Source organism: Ciconia boyciana, chromosome 25, assembly GCF_034638445.1.
Source record: "Ciconia boyciana chromosome 25, ASM3463844v1, whole genome shotgun sequence".
NCBI lineage: Eukaryota > Metazoa > Chordata > Aves > Ciconiiformes > Ciconiidae > Ciconia > Ciconia boyciana.
The window spans coordinates 3,775,120-3,792,519 of record NC_132958.1 but is presented as its reverse complement, the minus strand read 5'-3'; the positions used below and the strand labels follow the sequence as shown (position 1 = coordinate 3,792,519).

The following is a 17,400-nucleotide window of genomic DNA, read 5'->3' as shown; positions in this document are numbered from 1 at the left end:
ATCCGGGAGAGATCAAAGCGTTTCTGCAAACATCAACAGGAAGGTTGGGAGCATCCGAGGAAGGATGCGAACGTGGAGGTAATAACTTTCACTTTCTCATTGCCATTATCGAGTGAATTTGAGTGAGCATCTCCATGGCTGGAGGGCACTTCTCCTCCCCATGCCGTGCCTTCTGCACTCAGGTAAGCATCGCTACAAGACGTCGGTGTCAGGAAAGGAGCTTTCCGTGTGGGGAAAGCCAGAGAAACCCTGGAAGTTCAAGGGCGGCTGTGACCACCATCAGTAGCTGCCGAAACAGGACTAATTATCTCATTAGTGTTCCTGAGTCCTAACAAGTGCTGAAGGCAGCCTGCACAGGACCCGAGGAGAGGCAACGCGGCGAAGGCTGGCAGGGCGTGTGGTGCTGCGCACGTGCACGCCGAGAAAACCAGCCTTGGGCACCTGGACCACGGGTCTCGCGACTTTGCGCTTCCTAAAAATCATCCAAAGCTGCGAATCCATGGCCATGTGGGCTGCCCCGGAGCCAGGGGGTAGATCCCAGCCCTGCCCAGGTGAGAAAGGCACAAAGGCAGACGCGGGTTAGACATTAATCTCGAGCATCGCTCCGGATGCCTCGCTGTACTACATCGTGTCCATGGAAACTGCATGCACCGTCCCACCCCGCTCCCCCCGCCTCGCAGGAACTCATAGCAACCGCTCCAAACACAGCGCAAAGGCAAAAAAAGGAAAAAATTATTCAAACGGATCACAAACAGCTTATGTCGAGGGAGACTCTGCGCCAAATTCTGGTTTGGGTTTTCTCTTCGGTGGAGATGAGAGGGGAGGTCACGGGGTGGCGAGAGGCAGGGAGGGGAGCGATGTGGGGCTACGGTCCCTTGGAAATAAATGCATCCATCCCCACAGGCGTGCGCTCCCACCTGCATTTCAACCCCTTCCCTATGAACTTGTAGGCATTAAGCCACAAATGGCCGTCAGAGCGAGCCCTTGCAGCAGGAGAAAAGGAAAAAAGGAGATGTAAGCGTCCATTTTATGTTGGTTTAGGTCAGCCTGGGGAAACAAGGCACCTTCCTCAACTTCGGCAGCGGAGAGGTGTGCCTGCAGACGGCGAGCTCTTCGGAGCAGGGGCTGCTCGTATCTCTGCATCTTGCACAGAGCCAAGCACGGTGTCAGTGTTAAGCAAATCAAAAATAATGTCAGAATCTACTCTCCCACCCATTCCAAGATGAGCATGAAAAAAAATAATGATATTTTACTCACCCATCAAAAGAAAATTACTCACGCCAGGCGCGTGGGCGAGCAGAATTTTGCAAGGCTGTTTTAGGCCCTGACTATGCTACAAAAATATCCATTTTAAGCATGGTTGTGAAACACGGTTGTGGCTCAACTATAACACTGTTTTTTCGCTACCTGTACAAAGAAGGCGGAAAAAATAATAATTAAGAAATAACCACGTGCTAATCGCGCTCCAAGGACCACGCTGGGCGCTGCGATCTCCCACCGCAGCGGAGGATGCAGAGCATGGCTCTTGCTGGCTGCTTCACCCCGGGAGATGCTGCGGCGAGCCAAGGTGCCGGCACTGCCCGGCTCGCAGAGGGCATGCCGACGTTTCGGTTTCGCTGCGATAATACTTCTGGGATGCGCAAACCGCCTTGCACGGGTGCTACACACTGCAGGGAGGTGTCTGGGAGCCGCACGAACCTCGCTCACTGCTTTGGTATCCAGTTGCTTCATCCAATCTAATTTTATCCCGTGCTCATCTCCAAATCCCAGTTTCGTTGAAACCCGGAGAGAAGGGGGAGGGTTACCATTGACCACGAGGGGACCGCGATTCGGGCTCCGAAAAATATCAATATTGATTCACGGGAAAGAAAACGGCGCCTTGGTCTGTGTTTGCATCGCACCTGCCCAACGTGGCCACAGCACAGCTCCGAAAGACGGAAAACAAAATGAATAACCGACAAACCTACTCTTACGCTACAACCCAGCTATGCCTGCCACCTCCCCGCACTCCCCTCTTCCCTTGCTAGCAGGCATAAATCCCTGCAGCCAACCGTCCCTTCCGAGACAGGCAGCTCCTCTTCACCTCCATCCCCAAATATTTCAGAAAACACATTCTCATTAACTCTGGATTGCATCCGATAAAGATCTGGGGAGTTAAATATCGCATAACCATACAGTTCCACTCCCAACTTTAAATCGATGCCAGCTCCTTAGTCCATTTAGCGAGAGCTCCCTGCCAAGAGGCATCTGGTTTAGCAGTCCGGCAACGGCAACCCCCCCATGCAGACCAATAATACGCTGCAGTGCAACAAGAAAACACGTGCTTCGCACTGTCTCACTATCAACATTTGCTTAACATATTTTTTTCTCCCAGTAAATACCAGCTGTTGCAGCGGTGCCGCGAGGCAGCACTCGGATATCGAGCCGTCACACTATTAAAACCCCCTTCCCGTTTGTAAAATCACCTGCAGGAGCTGGGAAAGCAGAAAAGGAGGTAATTAGGAGTCTGGTGACGAGGTGCAACAGCATTTGGTTGTATGCAGTTTCACGACCTTTAAAAACCCTTTAGATGGTCAGAAATTAGATGCTTGCGGCAACTGAGGATGATGATACAGTAAAAGCCATCACTCCGTTTCTCTTTATTTTTTTAAAAGGAGTGATGGTCAAGGTAATCACTGGAGCATTTTCCCCTCTCTCCTCCAAAACACACAGCTACAGGCGAGTGGTGAGGAAGAGGGGGATGCGGACGCGTTCAAGAGACCCCAATCCACGGCGTAAAGCCTAAAGAAAACCACCACGCTCTGCCAAGATTTGGAAAACATCTCGTGTCCATGCAAGGCTGTTTCCCAAAACAAGCCTACTCCTGCTCTAAATAAAGCTTAGCCTAGAAAGACAGCACTGCCTAGTTGCCTAGGTGCAGGAATCGGGAATTTGGGGGTTACTGTCACCAGTGGGTTACTCTTTGCTCTCCGGAGCAAAGCTTCCCCTGCTGTTACAGCGGGCATTGCTGCGTTCCCAGTCTCGACGTGGCACAGAGAGCACCGACCCGCCAAGCGCTCGCAAAGAGCGAGGGAAAGCAAAGGATTAACCACGCGCAACTCAGAAGGCATCTACCATCCCGCTTGCAAACAGCCTCTTTACCCTTTAATCTCTAGGGACCTCCAACAGGCCTTGGTGAAAAATTAATTAAGGTAACGAGCGTACAGAAGCAAAATTGGAGGCAGAGTTCTGTGCCGCTTCCCCAGCATGATCTGCAGGATGAAGCTCCATCTTCTTGATCGGCCGCAACAGCTGACCCCCTAAAAAAGGGGTTTTAATCAACACTGCCCCAGGTCTAACGGTGCCCGTTGCCAGAGAGAGACGCACGTGCGAACTAAGCAAACACGCTCTGCTCCATAAAGCAACCTCCCACCCCGCCAGGCTGGAACAAAGCTCGCTCCCTCCATGGGGACGGCAGAGCAGCGGCGTTGGGGCTGGATGTGTTTTACTCTGACGTTTGAGGAGCAGGGCATGACCCCGGCACAATCGGCTCCCCCGGCCCCGGCACGCACGCCGGCATTTGTTACCCGCTGCCCGCGGGAGCGTAACCCCTTGCCGCGGCGGTGAGGCGGACGTCACGCCGAGCCCGTCCCTGCCAGCCAGGCGCTGAACTCCGGCCCCTGCCCCGTGAATAGGGCGATTCATCCGGGGCGGGCGGCTGCGTGAATTATCAGCCAGGAGGGTTGGCAGGGCCGGCCGGCCGGCGAGGCCAAACTGAGAGCGATTGTGTCTCTGACACGCTGCCGAAGCCCCGCGGGGTCCGAGCCCCTCGCGTTCGCGCGTAAGCGGAGCCACGACACGGCGAAGGACTGACGCCGCTGGAGAAGAAAGAGGAGACTGAGATTTCAGTGGAGTCCCGAGTACCCCCCTCCTTCCAGCAATGACCTTTTATTCCTCCCCAGCAAAAGGCGAACACACCCGATCTCTCAGCAAAAGGCACGTGTGTTGTAGGGAAGCCATCAGACGCCACAAGCTACGGTCTCCAGGCGAGGTCCCCGGGAGCAGCATGGCCGGACGGACACCGGAAAGCGCAGAGGGGAAGCATTGCAGCTCTGTACCCAAATTATTCCACATGTATCATGTGAAGGGAATACTTATTTCTTACGTTTTCGGCTCTGCGGCTCCTCCCAGGAGAGCGGAGCAGGTCTCTCCCACCGGCAGGAGCTTTCCGAAAGCTGCCCCCGGGCCATGCTGCCCAGGCAAAAGGCGGCTCTGAGACCCTCGTTAACCAACGCCGTCTACAATCATGGCCGCTCCAAGATGAGTAAAGCAGAACAAAAATGAACCCGGTGGATAAGTGTGTATTTTTAACCAAAAAGCCCCATTTTAACAGGTACCTGTGTGCGCATCATTATATTGTTGAAGTATGTTTCCAGACCACAACTTCCCCTGCTCCCAACCCAAAAAAATCTTCCATTTTCACCATTTGCCTGCCCTGGCAAACTCAACCTGAGACCGCCAGGCAAGGGGAAGGCCTTTTTCTCCTTAAACCATCACATCCTTCCCCTCTCTTAACGGTGCCAGCTCTGCATCGCTATCAGATGAGAAATGGCGCACAGCAATCAAGATTAATTTCTAATATAATTAAATAAGCGGTGGGGAGATGGGCAGAAGCAGCACGCCAAAGACACCGTGGCATCCCAACTGGGCTTTTCACAAGTCTGATTCAAACACACGTGGGAACCCCTCCTTTTTTTTTTTTTTTTCTTCTTTTTTTAACGGAAAAGCTTTACTTTAATGGAGTCGAAGGCAATTTTACAGCGTTTCAGACTCACGGACCCAGCGGGCTCAGAGGGGACCTTTGGGGAGCCCCCACCGAACCCTTCGCCCCGCAGCAGCGGGGAGGTGGGAGGGCAGGAGGGGGGCAAGGGGGTCGGCCTGGGCTCCCCTCACCCGGGATGAAGGCCGGGCCCGGGGAGGGACGGGCAGCTGCTGCCGGGGGCACGGGCGAGGGGCCCTCCGGCTGCGCACCCGTTAGACACCCGTGTACCCTACAGACACAGCTTCGGGGCAGCCACACCGGGGCCGAGCCCGGCCAGCCCCGGGGCCCCCCCACTAGGCCGCCAGCCCCGGCGGGGCCCGCGGGGAGAAGCCGGGGCCTGGCGGGCCCAGCGCCGCAGCGGGCCGGGCCGGGCCGGGCCGGGCCGGGCGGCGGGGGTGACGGCGAGCCCCAGGCCGGGCCCGGGGGTCCCGCGGCGGCGGGGCGGAGCGGAGCAGGGAGCAGGGAGCGGAGCCCGGCGCGGCCGGGCCGGGCCCGGGGGTCCCGCACTCACCAGCTCATGGTCCCCCGCCGCCCCGCGCCGCTCCCGGAAGTGCCGCCGCCTTCGCCCCGCCCCTTCCGGTAGCGCCGCCACAGGGCGGGAGGCGCGGGGAGCGTTAACCCGCCGCGTGCCGCGCCGGGGGTGACGTCGGGGAGGGGCGTGACGTCACGGGGGCAGGGCAGGGCAGGGGGCCCGGAGCTGGGTCCGGAGGCGAAACCGGGGAGAAAAGGCTGAAAATCCTCCGGTTTCAGTGCAAACCGCGGGAGCGGGGCGGGGGGTGCTGAGTGAAACCGCCGCGGCACCCCAAAACCGGGCGCACGCGAGGGCGCGGGGTGGTTGGCAGCACCCTAGGGTGGGCGAGGACACGGGGAGGGGATGCCCGAGAGGTGGGCAAGGGGAAGGGGTGCCCAGCAGCACCCTAGGGTGGGCGAGGGCGCGGGGAGGGGATGCACGGGAGCATCCCTGGGGTGGGCGAGGGCGTGAGCATGGGGTGCCCGGGAGCACCCTAGGGTGGGCGAGGGCGTGGGGTGCTCGGGAGCACCCTAGGGTGGGCGAGGGCGTGGGGAGGGGATGCCCAGGAGCGCCCTGGGGTGGGCGAGGGCGTGAGGAGGGGCAGGGCTGCCCCAGCCAAGGAGATCCAAGGGAAGGGCAGCGGGGACGTGCGGCTTGTTTGGAAGGGTGGGAGCACCCAGTTTTGGGGAGAAACCCCCCAAATCCGGCTCCAGGAGGCTGGGCAGGGGCGGGTGGGGCAGCAAAGCTGTTTCGGTGACCGAAAACCCCCCTGTCCTCAGCACCGTCCCCGGCAGCCACCATCCGCCACCGCCGGCCGTGACCGCGGGGACGGCGGGATGGAGCAGAACACCCCCGAGCTCTGGCCACCCTTGGACCCCCGTTGCCAGCCCGGGGTGACGTCCCGGTGCGGGGGGAGCAGGCTTGGTCCCGGTGACACCGGGCTGGTGACAGCACGTGCCACCGCACGGGGCCGAGGGGAGGAGGCCCGGGACGGGCGCCAAGGATGGCTTTATCAATTAGCAGGTGGAGGTAAACAGCGCGGTAATTACAGCCAGGGAGGATGATGCTAAACTGGGAAGGTGTTACCGACACCGGTGAGGACAGGGGATTAGCCGAAAAGGAGCGAGGCCGGGGGCAGACCTGGGCGGGCAACCAGCGGGGACGGTGCCCAGGGTGGCAGAGACCCCGAGCACCCATTTTGTGCCGGGATGGGGAGAAGGAGCCGGGGTCGGCGGAGCCGGGGTCGGCAGCGCCGGGACAGGGGAGAGGGCAGGTTGCAAGGCGGCGTGGTGGCACGGTGGAAAGGAATCAATTTTGGGGTGCTGGTGGGGTGTCAGAGCAAACCCCGAGGGGAGGCAGCCAGGAGGACCCCGCCGCGCCCTCGGCCGAGGGGAGGAAGAGGAAGGAGGGAGCGAGGCTGGTGCCAGGAAGGGTTTGCCGGCGGTTCCCGCTGCCTGCTGGGACACGCTGCTGCTCCTGGCCGCCGTCCCCGCCGTGACGCTGGCACTTCGGGGCGCAGGGGACGCGGCAAGGAAGGGCCGGAGGCAGAGCTGGGACGAGCGGGTCCCGGCATCTGGGTGTCCCGATGGCCACGGGGCTCCGGGAGCATCTTCCATGGAGGCTCTGCCCTGCGTGCCACCCTGGCCTGGGATGGAGAGGAAGAGGGGACAGATCCGTACAGCGCCGACACACGGCAGGAGACGAGGGTTGGGCAATCCAGAAACCATCCAGACCTTCTGCAGAAGAAGTCTCCTGCCGGGGCAGCAGGAGAGGCTGAGCTGGTGGCCGGAGGCTGAGAAGATCAGGGAGGGATCCCACCAACATCTGTGGCATCAAGATCTACCAGCTGCAAACCAGGAGCTTCTGGGTGCGGGTCCTCGTCGCTCCCGACCCTGGGGACGGGGTCTCAGCTCTTGGTGCTCCTCCTCAGAAGCGTATCCCATCCCGTGGAGAGCTCTTGGGTTTCAACAGCAGCTTGCAAAACCCCGAAGACCCTCAGCAGAGAGGAGCGAGGTGTTGGTGGCCTCCTCGGGAACCCAGAGCCGCCGTCGAGAAGGGAAAGGCAGCAAGTTGTGTTGAGCTGGTACGTGACTGGCAAGCCCTTCCCTCCTCCCCAGAACACAGATAGCCCAGAACGGGGATGGAAAGTGCCGTGTTTCCGTAGCAACCAACATTTTCGTGCAAGGTGCTGCACGCACTCCATGCGTTTTGCCACCCAAGGGTGCTCCTCACCTTCCTGCTCCACACAAGGGGGGTCCTGCCCGGCGGGACGCCTGCGCCCAGAGTGGGTCCCCAGCCCGGCACTGGGGCCACGATGCCCTGTTGACACCTGGTGGGCTCCTTCCCTCCTCCTCCTCGCCCACAGCGAAGGAGCCCAAAGCACTGGTGCAACCTTGGGTGGCTCCTCACCGTGGCGCGATGATGCCGGCGTGGCATCTCCCGGCAGCCTTTGCCATGCCACCGCCTGCCCGTGCCCGGCATCTCCAACATCTTCTGGCACAAGCCACCAGTGGAGACAGGAGTAACCACCACCACCACCACAACAGCACCCTCAGAAGATGCTGGGGGCCGCGGCGGCTCTCCCCGCACCATCGGCTGTGTCCATGGCGGCTCCGGCTCCTACCCTCGGCTTGTCCGAGCCGCGCAAGGGGACACCGCAGGGACCGGCAGCTCCAAAACCAACACGCAGCCCCTGATCGCTGCGGGACCTCCGAGATGCTCAGAACAGCAAGGGAAGAGCAGCCCCGGCTCACCCCAACTCTGCGCCGCAGACGGCAGCCCCCGCCACCCCTCCTGCCCCGCGCCGAATCCAGCAGCCGCTCCGGCCTCATCTTAATGGTCACCGACGGCTCAACCACCCGGGAATCCACTCGGGGACGCAGGAGCCCACCCGGCACAGCGCCCGTGGGCTCCAGAGCCGATTCCCCCAACACCACGAGGTGCCATCCCTGGCTGGGCCAGGCGAGCCTTGAGTCACCGGGCAGCCACCCCAGGCACCGTCTGCCCCGGGGTTCTCCCCGAAATTAAAGCCTCTTCAAGCCGGGAGCTCAGCGAAACCCCAGGGACGGGCAGAGCCGCCCTGGCCTGGCAGGAGCAGCAGCTTCTCCGGGGCCCGGCTGCGGATGCAAATCAAAAGGCAGGAAATTTGATGGCGGTTCCAGTGCCTCCACACCCCGGGAACACCGGGAAAGACCGCGATGCCGACGGCGGCCGCCAGCACCACCGGCGAGCCCTGGGGAAAGGGGAAGCTTGCGGGACGCTCGACCGCTCCGGTCATGCTCCAGCCCAGCAGAGCTGGACCCGCGTGGACCAAGGGACCCCCAGACCCTCAGCATCCTCCAGCCTTCCCCTCCAGCACGATCCCAGCCTCAGGAGAGCCAGGGCTCCAGCCCCGGCCCCGGGGAAGGAGTTAACCATGGCGGGCCACCACCCGTGCGCCCACTTCAAATATCCAAGCGCCTCATCCCGCTCCTTCTCCCGTCTGTCCCTCGTGCCCGTACAAGCGCCGGCTCTGAAACCCGGTGGGTGATTTTTAACCCGAGCGACCCAGCCTGGCCAAAATCCCCTCTCCGCTCTGTACCTGCGGCGATTTGGCCGGCGAAAGACGCGGGGGCATTACCGGCTGAAGCGGCGCGATCCTCTTTCGCCCACCGTTATCCGACAGACGCAACCCGGCGAAAGCCGCCGGCCAAATGGTGACGGGGTCAAGGCGGCGGTGATGGCACGAGCAGGGAAAAAGAAGACGCAAGGTCAAGGGCAAACCAAGGACGTGGCGGTTTTGGGGGGGGGGGGCTGCGGGGCACACCCCATCCCTGCGCGGCCAGGAAAAGGGGGGGACGCGAGGAGGGAGCCGGTCGCCTTCGGGGTCACCCAGCGTCCTGGCCAGCTGGTCTCGCCGCGCCGTCCTGCGAACAGAACTGAAGGAGAGGGGGGGCTGAGAAAAGGTTGGGTTATTTTAAAAAAATCATAGCAACAACAAAAAAAAAAATTAAGAAAATACAACACTCGGAGGAAAAAAAAAAAGTACAAACTGGTTTCAAAGTCGCCCCGACAGAGGCACAGCGCCCACCGTCCTGCACATTTCAAGCCACTTTAACATCCCCCTTACATATTAGAGACTTTTTTTTTTTCCAAACCAATATAGAGCTTCGTTAAGCAAGGTAAAATAAAGATATTTACTACAGATTTTGATTGTCAGCAAACACAATATATTTACTGCATTAGCATTTGCTCACAGTGCAAATGGTACAACAATACATCAGTTCAATATTTCTGATTTTTTCCCTTAAAAATGCTGTATGCATTAACTATCATATTTGCATTACAACATGACAAATGAGCAAATGAAATGTGTGTGAAAATTATCACCTTTTCACAATATCAAGCATAATTTTTTTTTTTTACCTTAGTATAAGGTACTATAAATCCAAGAAATAAAAACATCCACAAAATATATTACATCTGGTATGATTTTTTTTTTTTCTCTAAGTACTCAACTTTATACAAAAGTCTTTCAAAAAATATCATTCCCTTAGGTTTGTGTGGTTAAACCTGATTGTGGTTTGTTTTTTTTTTTTTTGTTCCTTTCGGTTCACATAAATTAGACTGCATTCTTTCTCTTCTCTTTATTTTTTGTACGTTTTTAATGTGTTTTTGTTTTTTTTTTTTTTCACATGCAGACATCAAACCTGGATAGCACGACCTTTTGGCAACAAAGATTTTTTTTTTTTTTAAGTCATTATTATTTTTGCTTAGTTTAGCTTAAATGTCTGAGCACAGTTTTATTAAAACAAAAGAAGAAAAAAATCAGAGCAGTCATGCAATGACATGCACATACCAGAAGGAGAAAGAAAAAAAAAAAAATAAAATAGAGGACTAATTGATTTTTCTCCTCCGTAGTTGGTTGCTTGTTTTAAAGTGACCAAATAAAATAAAATAAAAATATCTCACATTATAAAAAGTATTCAGCAAAATACTGGGGTGTTGGTTTTTTTTTTTTTTTTTCTGCATTTCTGTAAAGAATTTCCCTTCTGCTGGGCGGGGGGGGGAAAAAAAAAAAAAAAAAAGAAAAGAAAAGAAAAAACAAACCCACGAGCTGCTGCCGGGACATCGCTCCCCGCCGCCCCCCGAAGTTGCGGGGGACCCGCGGAGCCGCCCCCCGCCCCGGCGTGGGGCCGAGCCCCCTTACCTCCGCCGCGGGGACCCGGGGCTTGGGGCGGGGGGACCTGCGGGGCGGGGAGGCACCGGGGGGCCGGATCCGGGCCCGGCGAGGCAGAGAGGAGCCGGATGGGCTCCCTCCATCCCTCCGTCCACCCCTCCATCCCTCCCTCCATCCCTCCCCGCCCGGACGGGCCGGATCCAGGCGCGCTCAGAGCCTGGGGAGCCGGGCGGGTCGGATCCAGGAGGGCCCGATCCTGCCCAGCCCAGCCCTGGGGAGGCGGGTGGGTGGGATGCGGGTACCTGGGATCCAGGTCAGCCGGGATCCCGGGGATCTTGCAAACCGGGCAGCCCGGCTCCGGGCCGAGCCGGGTGCGGGCAGGCTGGAGCAGGGAGATGCGGGGTGCGGGAGGCCGGGATCCGGGCAGCGGGGTTGCGGGCAGCCGGGATCCGGGCGGGCTGGAACCGGGAGAGCCGGATCCGAGCGATGCGGGTCGGGGCAATCCGGGTACGGGCAGCCGGGATCCGGGCGGTGCGGATAATCCGGGTGCAGGCAGCAGGGATCCGAGCACCGGGGTGCGGGCGGCAGGGCTCCGGGTGAGCCGGGTCCGGGCAAGGAGGGTGCGGGCAGCCCGGACCCCGGCAGTGCAGGTCCAGGCAGCGCGGGTACAGGCAGCCGGGACCCGGGCAGTGCGGGTCGGGGCAATCCGGGTGCGGGCAGCCGGGATCCAGGCAGTGCGGGTGCGGGGCAATCCGGGTGCGGGCAGCCCAGATGCGGGCAGCGCAGGTCCGGGCAATCCGGGTGCGGGCAGCCCGGGTCCGGGCAGCGTGGGTGCGGGCAGCCTGGATGCAGGCAGTGCGGGTCCTGTCGATCCAAGTGCAGGCAGGGGTCCGGGTGCGGGCAGCCTGGATGCAGGCAGTGCGGGTCCTGTCGATCCAAGTGCAGGCAGGGTCCGGGTGCGGGCAGCCTGGACCCGGTCAATCCGGGTGCGGGCAAAGGGGACCCGCGCAGCAGGGCAGCCCCCGGCATCCTGAACCCGGGGGGCGAGGCCACCCCAGGGCCCCCCCGGAGCGGTGCTGTGCGGAGGGCAGGGGAGGAGAGGGGGTGCCACCCCGCCGCCCCCCGCGGTCCCTCAAGCGCACGTGGTGACGGCGGGGGCGAGGGCGACGGGGGGCGAGGTGGTGGCGGCGGCGGCAGCGGCGGGGGGCGCGGTGGGGGGCTGCCCGGCCGAGCCCTTCTCGGCCTTCTTCTCCTTCTGCTTGAGGTGGATCTTGGCGTGCCGCTTGCGCTCGTCGGAGCGGGCGAACTTGCGGCCGCAGAACTCGCAGGCGAAGGGTTTCTCGCCGGTGTGGGTGCGGATGTGGGTGGTGAGGTGGTCGCTGCGGCTGAAGCTCCGCATGCAGATGCGGCACTGGAAGGGCTTGTGGCCCGTGTGGATGCGGAGGTGGCGGGTGAGCTCGTCGGAGCGGGAGAAGCGACGGTCGCAACCCTCGGCGGGGCAGGCGTGGGGCCGCTCGTGGAGCGGCGTCTTGCTGGGCCGGTTGGGATACTTGCGGGGTCGGATGGGCTTGAGGGTGAGGGGTGGCTGCGGCAGCCCCCCGAAACCCGGGTGGATCTGCTTGTCCTTGAAGGCCTTGATGGTCTCCAGCGGGGTGATGGGGGGCGGGTTGACGCGGATGGGGTCCAAGCTCTGGAAGGGTTTGTGCTCCGTGATGGTGCCCATGTCGTTGGGGTGGTGGTAGAGGTTATAGTCTGGGATCATGGGGAAGAGGTTGCTGTCCAAGGCGGGCTTGGCCGCCTGGTAATCCTGGGGGGAGTAGGTGAGGCCGGGGTTGCTCTGGGGGTCGTGGAAGGAGACGGGCTCCGGGTAGAGGTCACTGCAGGAGGAGTAGGGCGGCAGCGCGGGGTACATCTGGTCCACCTCGCCCTGCGGCGGGCCCATGCTGCCCGCCGAGCTCTGCGTGCTGGTGAGAGCGCCCGAGGACGGCGGCACCCCCAGGATGCCCGCGCTCATCAGGCTGATGATGTTGTCCTGGCACCAGTTGGAGGGCGAGTCGAAAGCGAATTTCCCCAGGTAGGTGACAGTCTTGTTGCCCGGGGCGGGTTGAAAAGTCCCCGAATAGGAGGACAGTTCCTGACCGGCCTTTTCGTTCGCTAAGCCAATGTCCATAACATTATCTGCAAAGTGCGAGAGAAGCGGGGCAGGGTGAGCCGGGAGGGCCGCGCCGCCCCGGGGAGGGGGGGGGGCACCGGGGATGCACCGGGGAGCGGGGATGCCCCGGGTCCCCCCCCCCCCGCCCCGCTCCCTCCTACCCCTCGCTGCTTTCCCCCCCGCCGCCCCGCTCCGCTCTCCGCGTACTGCGGCGCTGGCTGCCGAGGGTCCCGGCGATGCGGGGCCGGGCTGCCGCCCCCGCCGCCCCCGCCGTCCCCGGGCTGCCCCGGGGGGGGGACACCGCCGCCGCCCCGCAGGTGGGGCCGGGGGAAGGAGGTACCTGCGGCTACAGGTAGGCTTCCTCCCCGTCCAGCCCCCGGCAGCGCTGGGCACTCCGCGGAGCCGGCTGCGGCCGCCGACGCCGTTACCGACTCGCCGCCTTCCCTGCGCCGAGCCCCGGCGAGGAGAAACACGAGGGGGGGGGGTTTAGCCCGGCGAGGCTCCGGGTGGGAGCGGGGACACGCGGGACGGCCCCCCCCCCCCCCCCGCCCTTGGCGCTCACCTGTGCCCCCCATGTCGTGTCGTGTGTGTCCCCCCCCACTCCCCAACCCCGCGCTCCGGGAAAGTCGGCGCCGCGTCCCGGGGAGCCCACGCTGCCGCCGCCGCTGCGGGGTGTGGGGTGGGGGGGCGGCCGCCACGGCCACGCGCGTCCGCGGCGCCTCCGCACCCGCGCGGATCCCGGCGCGGGCGGGTGGCCCCTCCGCGACACTGGGGGGGGGGGTCGACCGTGTGTCCCCCCCCCCCTTCCCTCAACCTCCCAGCCCCGTGTCCTCCTCCCCACGGAGCCCGGCCGCCGCCCCCGTACCTGCGGCGGCGGCGGCTCGGCAGCAGCGCTCGGCGGAGCCCTGCAGCGATCGCGCGGAGACACGGCGAGGAAAGGGGTGGGTGGGTGCGGGGGGGGGGACGCTCCCCAGCCCCAGCGCTTCCCTTCCCTCCGAGGCTCCATGACACCCTACCCACAGCGTCCTCCTCCTCGCCCCACCGGCTCCCCCCCCCACCCCCTCCCTTCTCCCCATTTTCCTTCCTCCCCCCCGCTTACCTGCAGCCATCTGGTTGTAGTGAGCCACCGAGTCGCTGCTGCTGGAGAAGATATTCAAAGAGTTGGGGATCTCCTCTGGGTACAGATTGTCAGGCAATTGGTTCATCAAAGTGTTCATGGTCCCCGGCAGCTTCTCCAGTAGTTTGCCTGTCATAGCACTGGAGGAAAAGGCTGGTTCAACGTGGCTCCGAGCTCAGCTCCCGAGGAAACAACATCCGAGTGGCAAATCCGTGCGAGGGAAATCATGCAAGAGAAAAAGTTGGGGCGGGGGCGGGGGCCGGGGAGGAGGAGGAGGAGGGGGGGGGGGAGCCGGGGGTGGCCGCGGAGGAGGGGGCGCGGGGGGGGTGCGGTCCTCCGTGGGTCCCTGGTGGTGTTTCCTCGAGGGGGAGGGGGCGATCTGGCTGGCAGATGTGGTTGTAGAAGCGGGTGGGAGGATTTAACCCCTCCTCTCGCTCGCTCCCGCTCCCCGTCCCCGTCCCCGTCCCCGTCCCCGCTCCCTCCCGCGCTCGGCTCCGCTCGCAGGTTCCCTCGCTGCCGCCCGACTGCTCCGCCGGGGACTCCGCAGCCCATTTATCCGGGCGGCGGGAGCGCTCCGTGACGTAGCTGCCCATATATGGACAGACAAAGCCGAGCCGAGGCCGAGACGTCACAATGGAAGCTCCGCACAATGGAACATTAGAAAGCAGGAAGCGGGGCCGGCGCGCGCGGGGACGGGCAACGGGGAGAGCGGTACCGGGCACCGGGCACCCCGCACCGGGCACCGGGCACCGGTCTCCCCCTCCGCACTCACACCCCACCCGCCCAGCGATGCCGTCCCCCCGGGGAGGGCCGATGGCGGCGGCTCCGAGCCCCCCCCCCCGCCCGGTTCGCTCCCCCCCGCCCCGGGCAGGAGCGGGGGCGCGGGGCAGCCCGCCCCTGCCGTGCCGGTCCCCGCGTCCTCCCCCGGGGATGCTCCGAGGCTCCTACCTGCAGATTTGATCCCTCCGCTCCCCGGAGAGCGGGAGGCGGAGGGGGGGGGCGGTGTGTGAACCGGCGACAAACCCCATCCCGCAGCCCGGGAGAAGCGGGATGGGAGATGTGCGGGGAAAGGCCAGCGCCAGGCAGAGCCTGGACTTCGGTGGGAAGGAGAAGGGGCAGCGGGGAAGGCGCTGGAGCTGCAGAAGCCTAAAATGCCCTAGTGGGGACAGAGGAGATGGCTTTGCAGCGAGCTGCCCCCTCCCCACGCCCCGGGTCCGGTGGAGAACAGTGCTTTGAATACTTTAAAACAGGTAACACTTGTTGGTCGCCTGTGATTTTTAACCTCACCTCCCCCCTTTAAAAGTTTGGCACTTCCAAGGCGTCAGTAATTAGGTGGTTTCGTGCTAAGTGTGCCAACTGATGCTATCTTTAAAACCCTCCGAGTTATATAGCAAATGTATGGAAAAATGCTGTGTTGCAATAGCTCCACTTACCCAATTCCTGCAGGGCCGGCTTTGCAATGGGAGTGAAATCCCTGCTACGGGAGTGCTGCAGCTGGAGGGGACCGGGCACCGGCTGCGGGGGGGCGGGCGGGGCCGGGGAGGAGGCTGCCGGTGCTGCCAGGCCCGGGGACTTTCGCCCTGCGGTGCCAGCAGCCTCTCGGTTTGGGCTGGGGGGGGGAGGGCATGTACCGGGAGTGGGGGGCAGCGAGCCCCCATGGTGGGCTGTTTGTGTGTGGGTGTGTTTGGGGGGTGGCCCGTGGGCTCTATCCACTTCAGGACCCCCATCCACTTCAAGGCCCCCCCGCTGCAGCCCCCCCGCTGCAGCCCCCCGCTGCAGCCCCTCACCCATTGCAGCGGCACCTATCCCTCGCAGAACCCCGCTTTCATTCCAAGCCCCCCCATCCTTCGCAGACCCCCCCTCCCTTCCAGCCCCACTCCATCCGTTGCACCCCTATCACCCCCCATCCTTTGCAGCGCACTCCCCTCCTTTTGCACCCCCTCTATTTACAACGGGGGCATTACCTCCCCCTCCAGTTGCACCCCTCTAGACGCAGCCACCCCCCCCAGCGCACCCCCCGCCCGTGCCCCGGCGCGGCCCGGGGGAGCGCGGCGGCGGCGGCGGCGGCGGCGGTGGGGGGGGGAGCGGGGCGGCGGCGGGCGGGCGGCCGAGGGGAAGCGCCATACAAGGTCTGGATCCGGCCCCGCCTCCGCTGCCTTCTTTGGCGGCCGGTTCCGGTGCCCCCGGCGCTGGGGAGGCGCGGAGCGCTGCGCGGCGGGGCGCGGAGGGGCGCGGAGCGGGACCCGCCGCCCGCACCCCCTGGGCAGCACCGCCCCGACCCGGGGGGGTCCCCGCCGACCCCCTCCCCCCCCCCCCCTCCATCAGCGCATTCCCACGGTCGGAGCCCGGGCGCATCCGCGGTGCTGGGGATGCTGCGTGTCCCCCGCTGCGTGCCCGGCTCCCACGGGCACCGGCAGCCCCACGCAGAGCAGATCAGGCCCCCCCCAAAATCGAGCCACCCTTCCTCGATCGCCAAGCGCGTCCGGCAATGCCAGCCCCACCACCGCTCCTCTCCAGTTCCTCCAGACCTCACAGTGGAGGGGGCGAGGGTTTGCTCGGCCTCGCTGGCAGGCACCGGCCAGGATTTCCTTGGGAATTGCTGTGCCGGAGCAAGCGGGCGCTGCCCCGGCTCCTTGTCCCTCGACGGAGCAGCTCGGCATCCCAGCGGGTGCCAGCCGGCCTAGCCCCACGTTTGGCTCGTACCGACGTGGGTGGGTATCCGTCCCCTGCGCCGTGGGCGGAGGGGTGACGGTGCCACAGGCGCGTGAACGTGCACCCATATCCCCCCGCCCCGAGTGGCACCTGCTCCCCGCCGGGAACGCAGCCGACCCTCGCCGAATCCAGCCAGCTGGGGCTGCGGGTGCAGAGATAACGCCCCAGCCCCTCGTGGCAGGGTTTAAGCCTGGCTTAAAGCTCCTGAGTCATAAGGGCCTGGTTTACACAAGGAGCTGGGCTAGGAGGGAGGCACGCCGCTAAACCCAGCCTGTGAGAACGGCCTAATCCCGCACGGACGACCTCTCAGTTACTAATAGTGGTTTGATGCCAACCGATGGGGAACGGCCTTAAGCCAAAATAAACCGAGGCAGCCTTAGACTGGCATGAAAACGGCCGCGTGGGGGTTGGACTGGCTTAGTTACAGCTCAGCTTAATGGGTTGGAGTGTCCCGAGCAGAGTAGTTTACCCAAAGGGAGCAAAAAAAAAAAAAAAATCTCACCTGGGATGCTCTGAGTGGTTTTAAACTACAGTTTGGGCTGGATGGAGTCTGCAGCCGAGAGCTTTCTCTTCTTTTGGCTATCCCACACGCCTGTCTCTTAGGCCAGGCGAACCCCAGCCCGAGCGGGGTGTCTCAGTAATGTGAATAATCATCGCCGGCGTCAGTGATGTCTTAGCACGGATCTGCGTGGCATGAAATGCTGCGGTCCCTTCCTCAAGGCCGATGCAGAGCGTCCCACGCCATCATTGCCCCTGCATTTCGAAAGCTCGTCATGTCAATAAAGCAAGGAAGGCAGAGCTGGCCAAGCCTCCAGCTTGGCCCCTGAACCGGCTGCCTCATTAACCCCAGAGATAACGGGAGGAATAACGCCGTGACACCCAGGCAGCGTGGGCGAGCCCAACCTCCTCTGCCCCTGGCACCCGTCTCCGTCCCCCTGCACCTCGGCTC

The 17,400-nt window shown here is 62.6% G+C and overlaps 2 protein-coding genes across 3 annotated transcripts in view; both read right to left on the bottom strand.

Moving 5' to 3' along the window:
- Nucleotides 1–5,382, bottom strand: part of BIN3 (bridging integrator 3) — a 41,853-nt gene extending 36,471 nt beyond the window's left edge. The window contains exon 1 of the mRNA XM_072846177.1: nt 5,313–5,382. Within this exon, the coding sequence (XP_072702278.1) occupies nt 5,313–5,320 (8 nt within the window). The 5' untranslated portion in view covers nt 5,321–5,382. The remainder of the gene's footprint in view (nt 1–5,312) is intronic.
- Nucleotides 5,383–9,499: 4,117 nt separating this feature from the next.
- Nucleotides 9,500–14,837, bottom strand: EGR3 (early growth response 3). Of its 2 annotated transcripts, XM_072846359.1 has the most exons (3): nt 14,688–14,837; nt 13,722–13,879; nt 9,500–12,648 (listed from the first exon to the last, which is right to left on the bottom strand). In XM_072846359.1, the coding sequence occupies exons 1-3, from the start codon at nt 14,765–14,767 to the stop codon at nt 11,603–11,605; spliced, it is 1,284 nt and encodes a 427-aa protein (XP_072702460.1). In that variant the 5' UTR covers nt 14,768–14,837; the 3' UTR covers nt 9,500–11,602. The 2 variants fall into 2 exon arrangements, with proteins under 2 accessions (XP_072702460.1, XP_072702461.1); XM_072846360.1 differs by lacking the exons at nt 13,722–13,879; nt 14,688–14,837 and adding an exon at nt 12,963–13,064.
- Nucleotides 14,838–17,400: the final 2,563 nt, after the last annotated feature.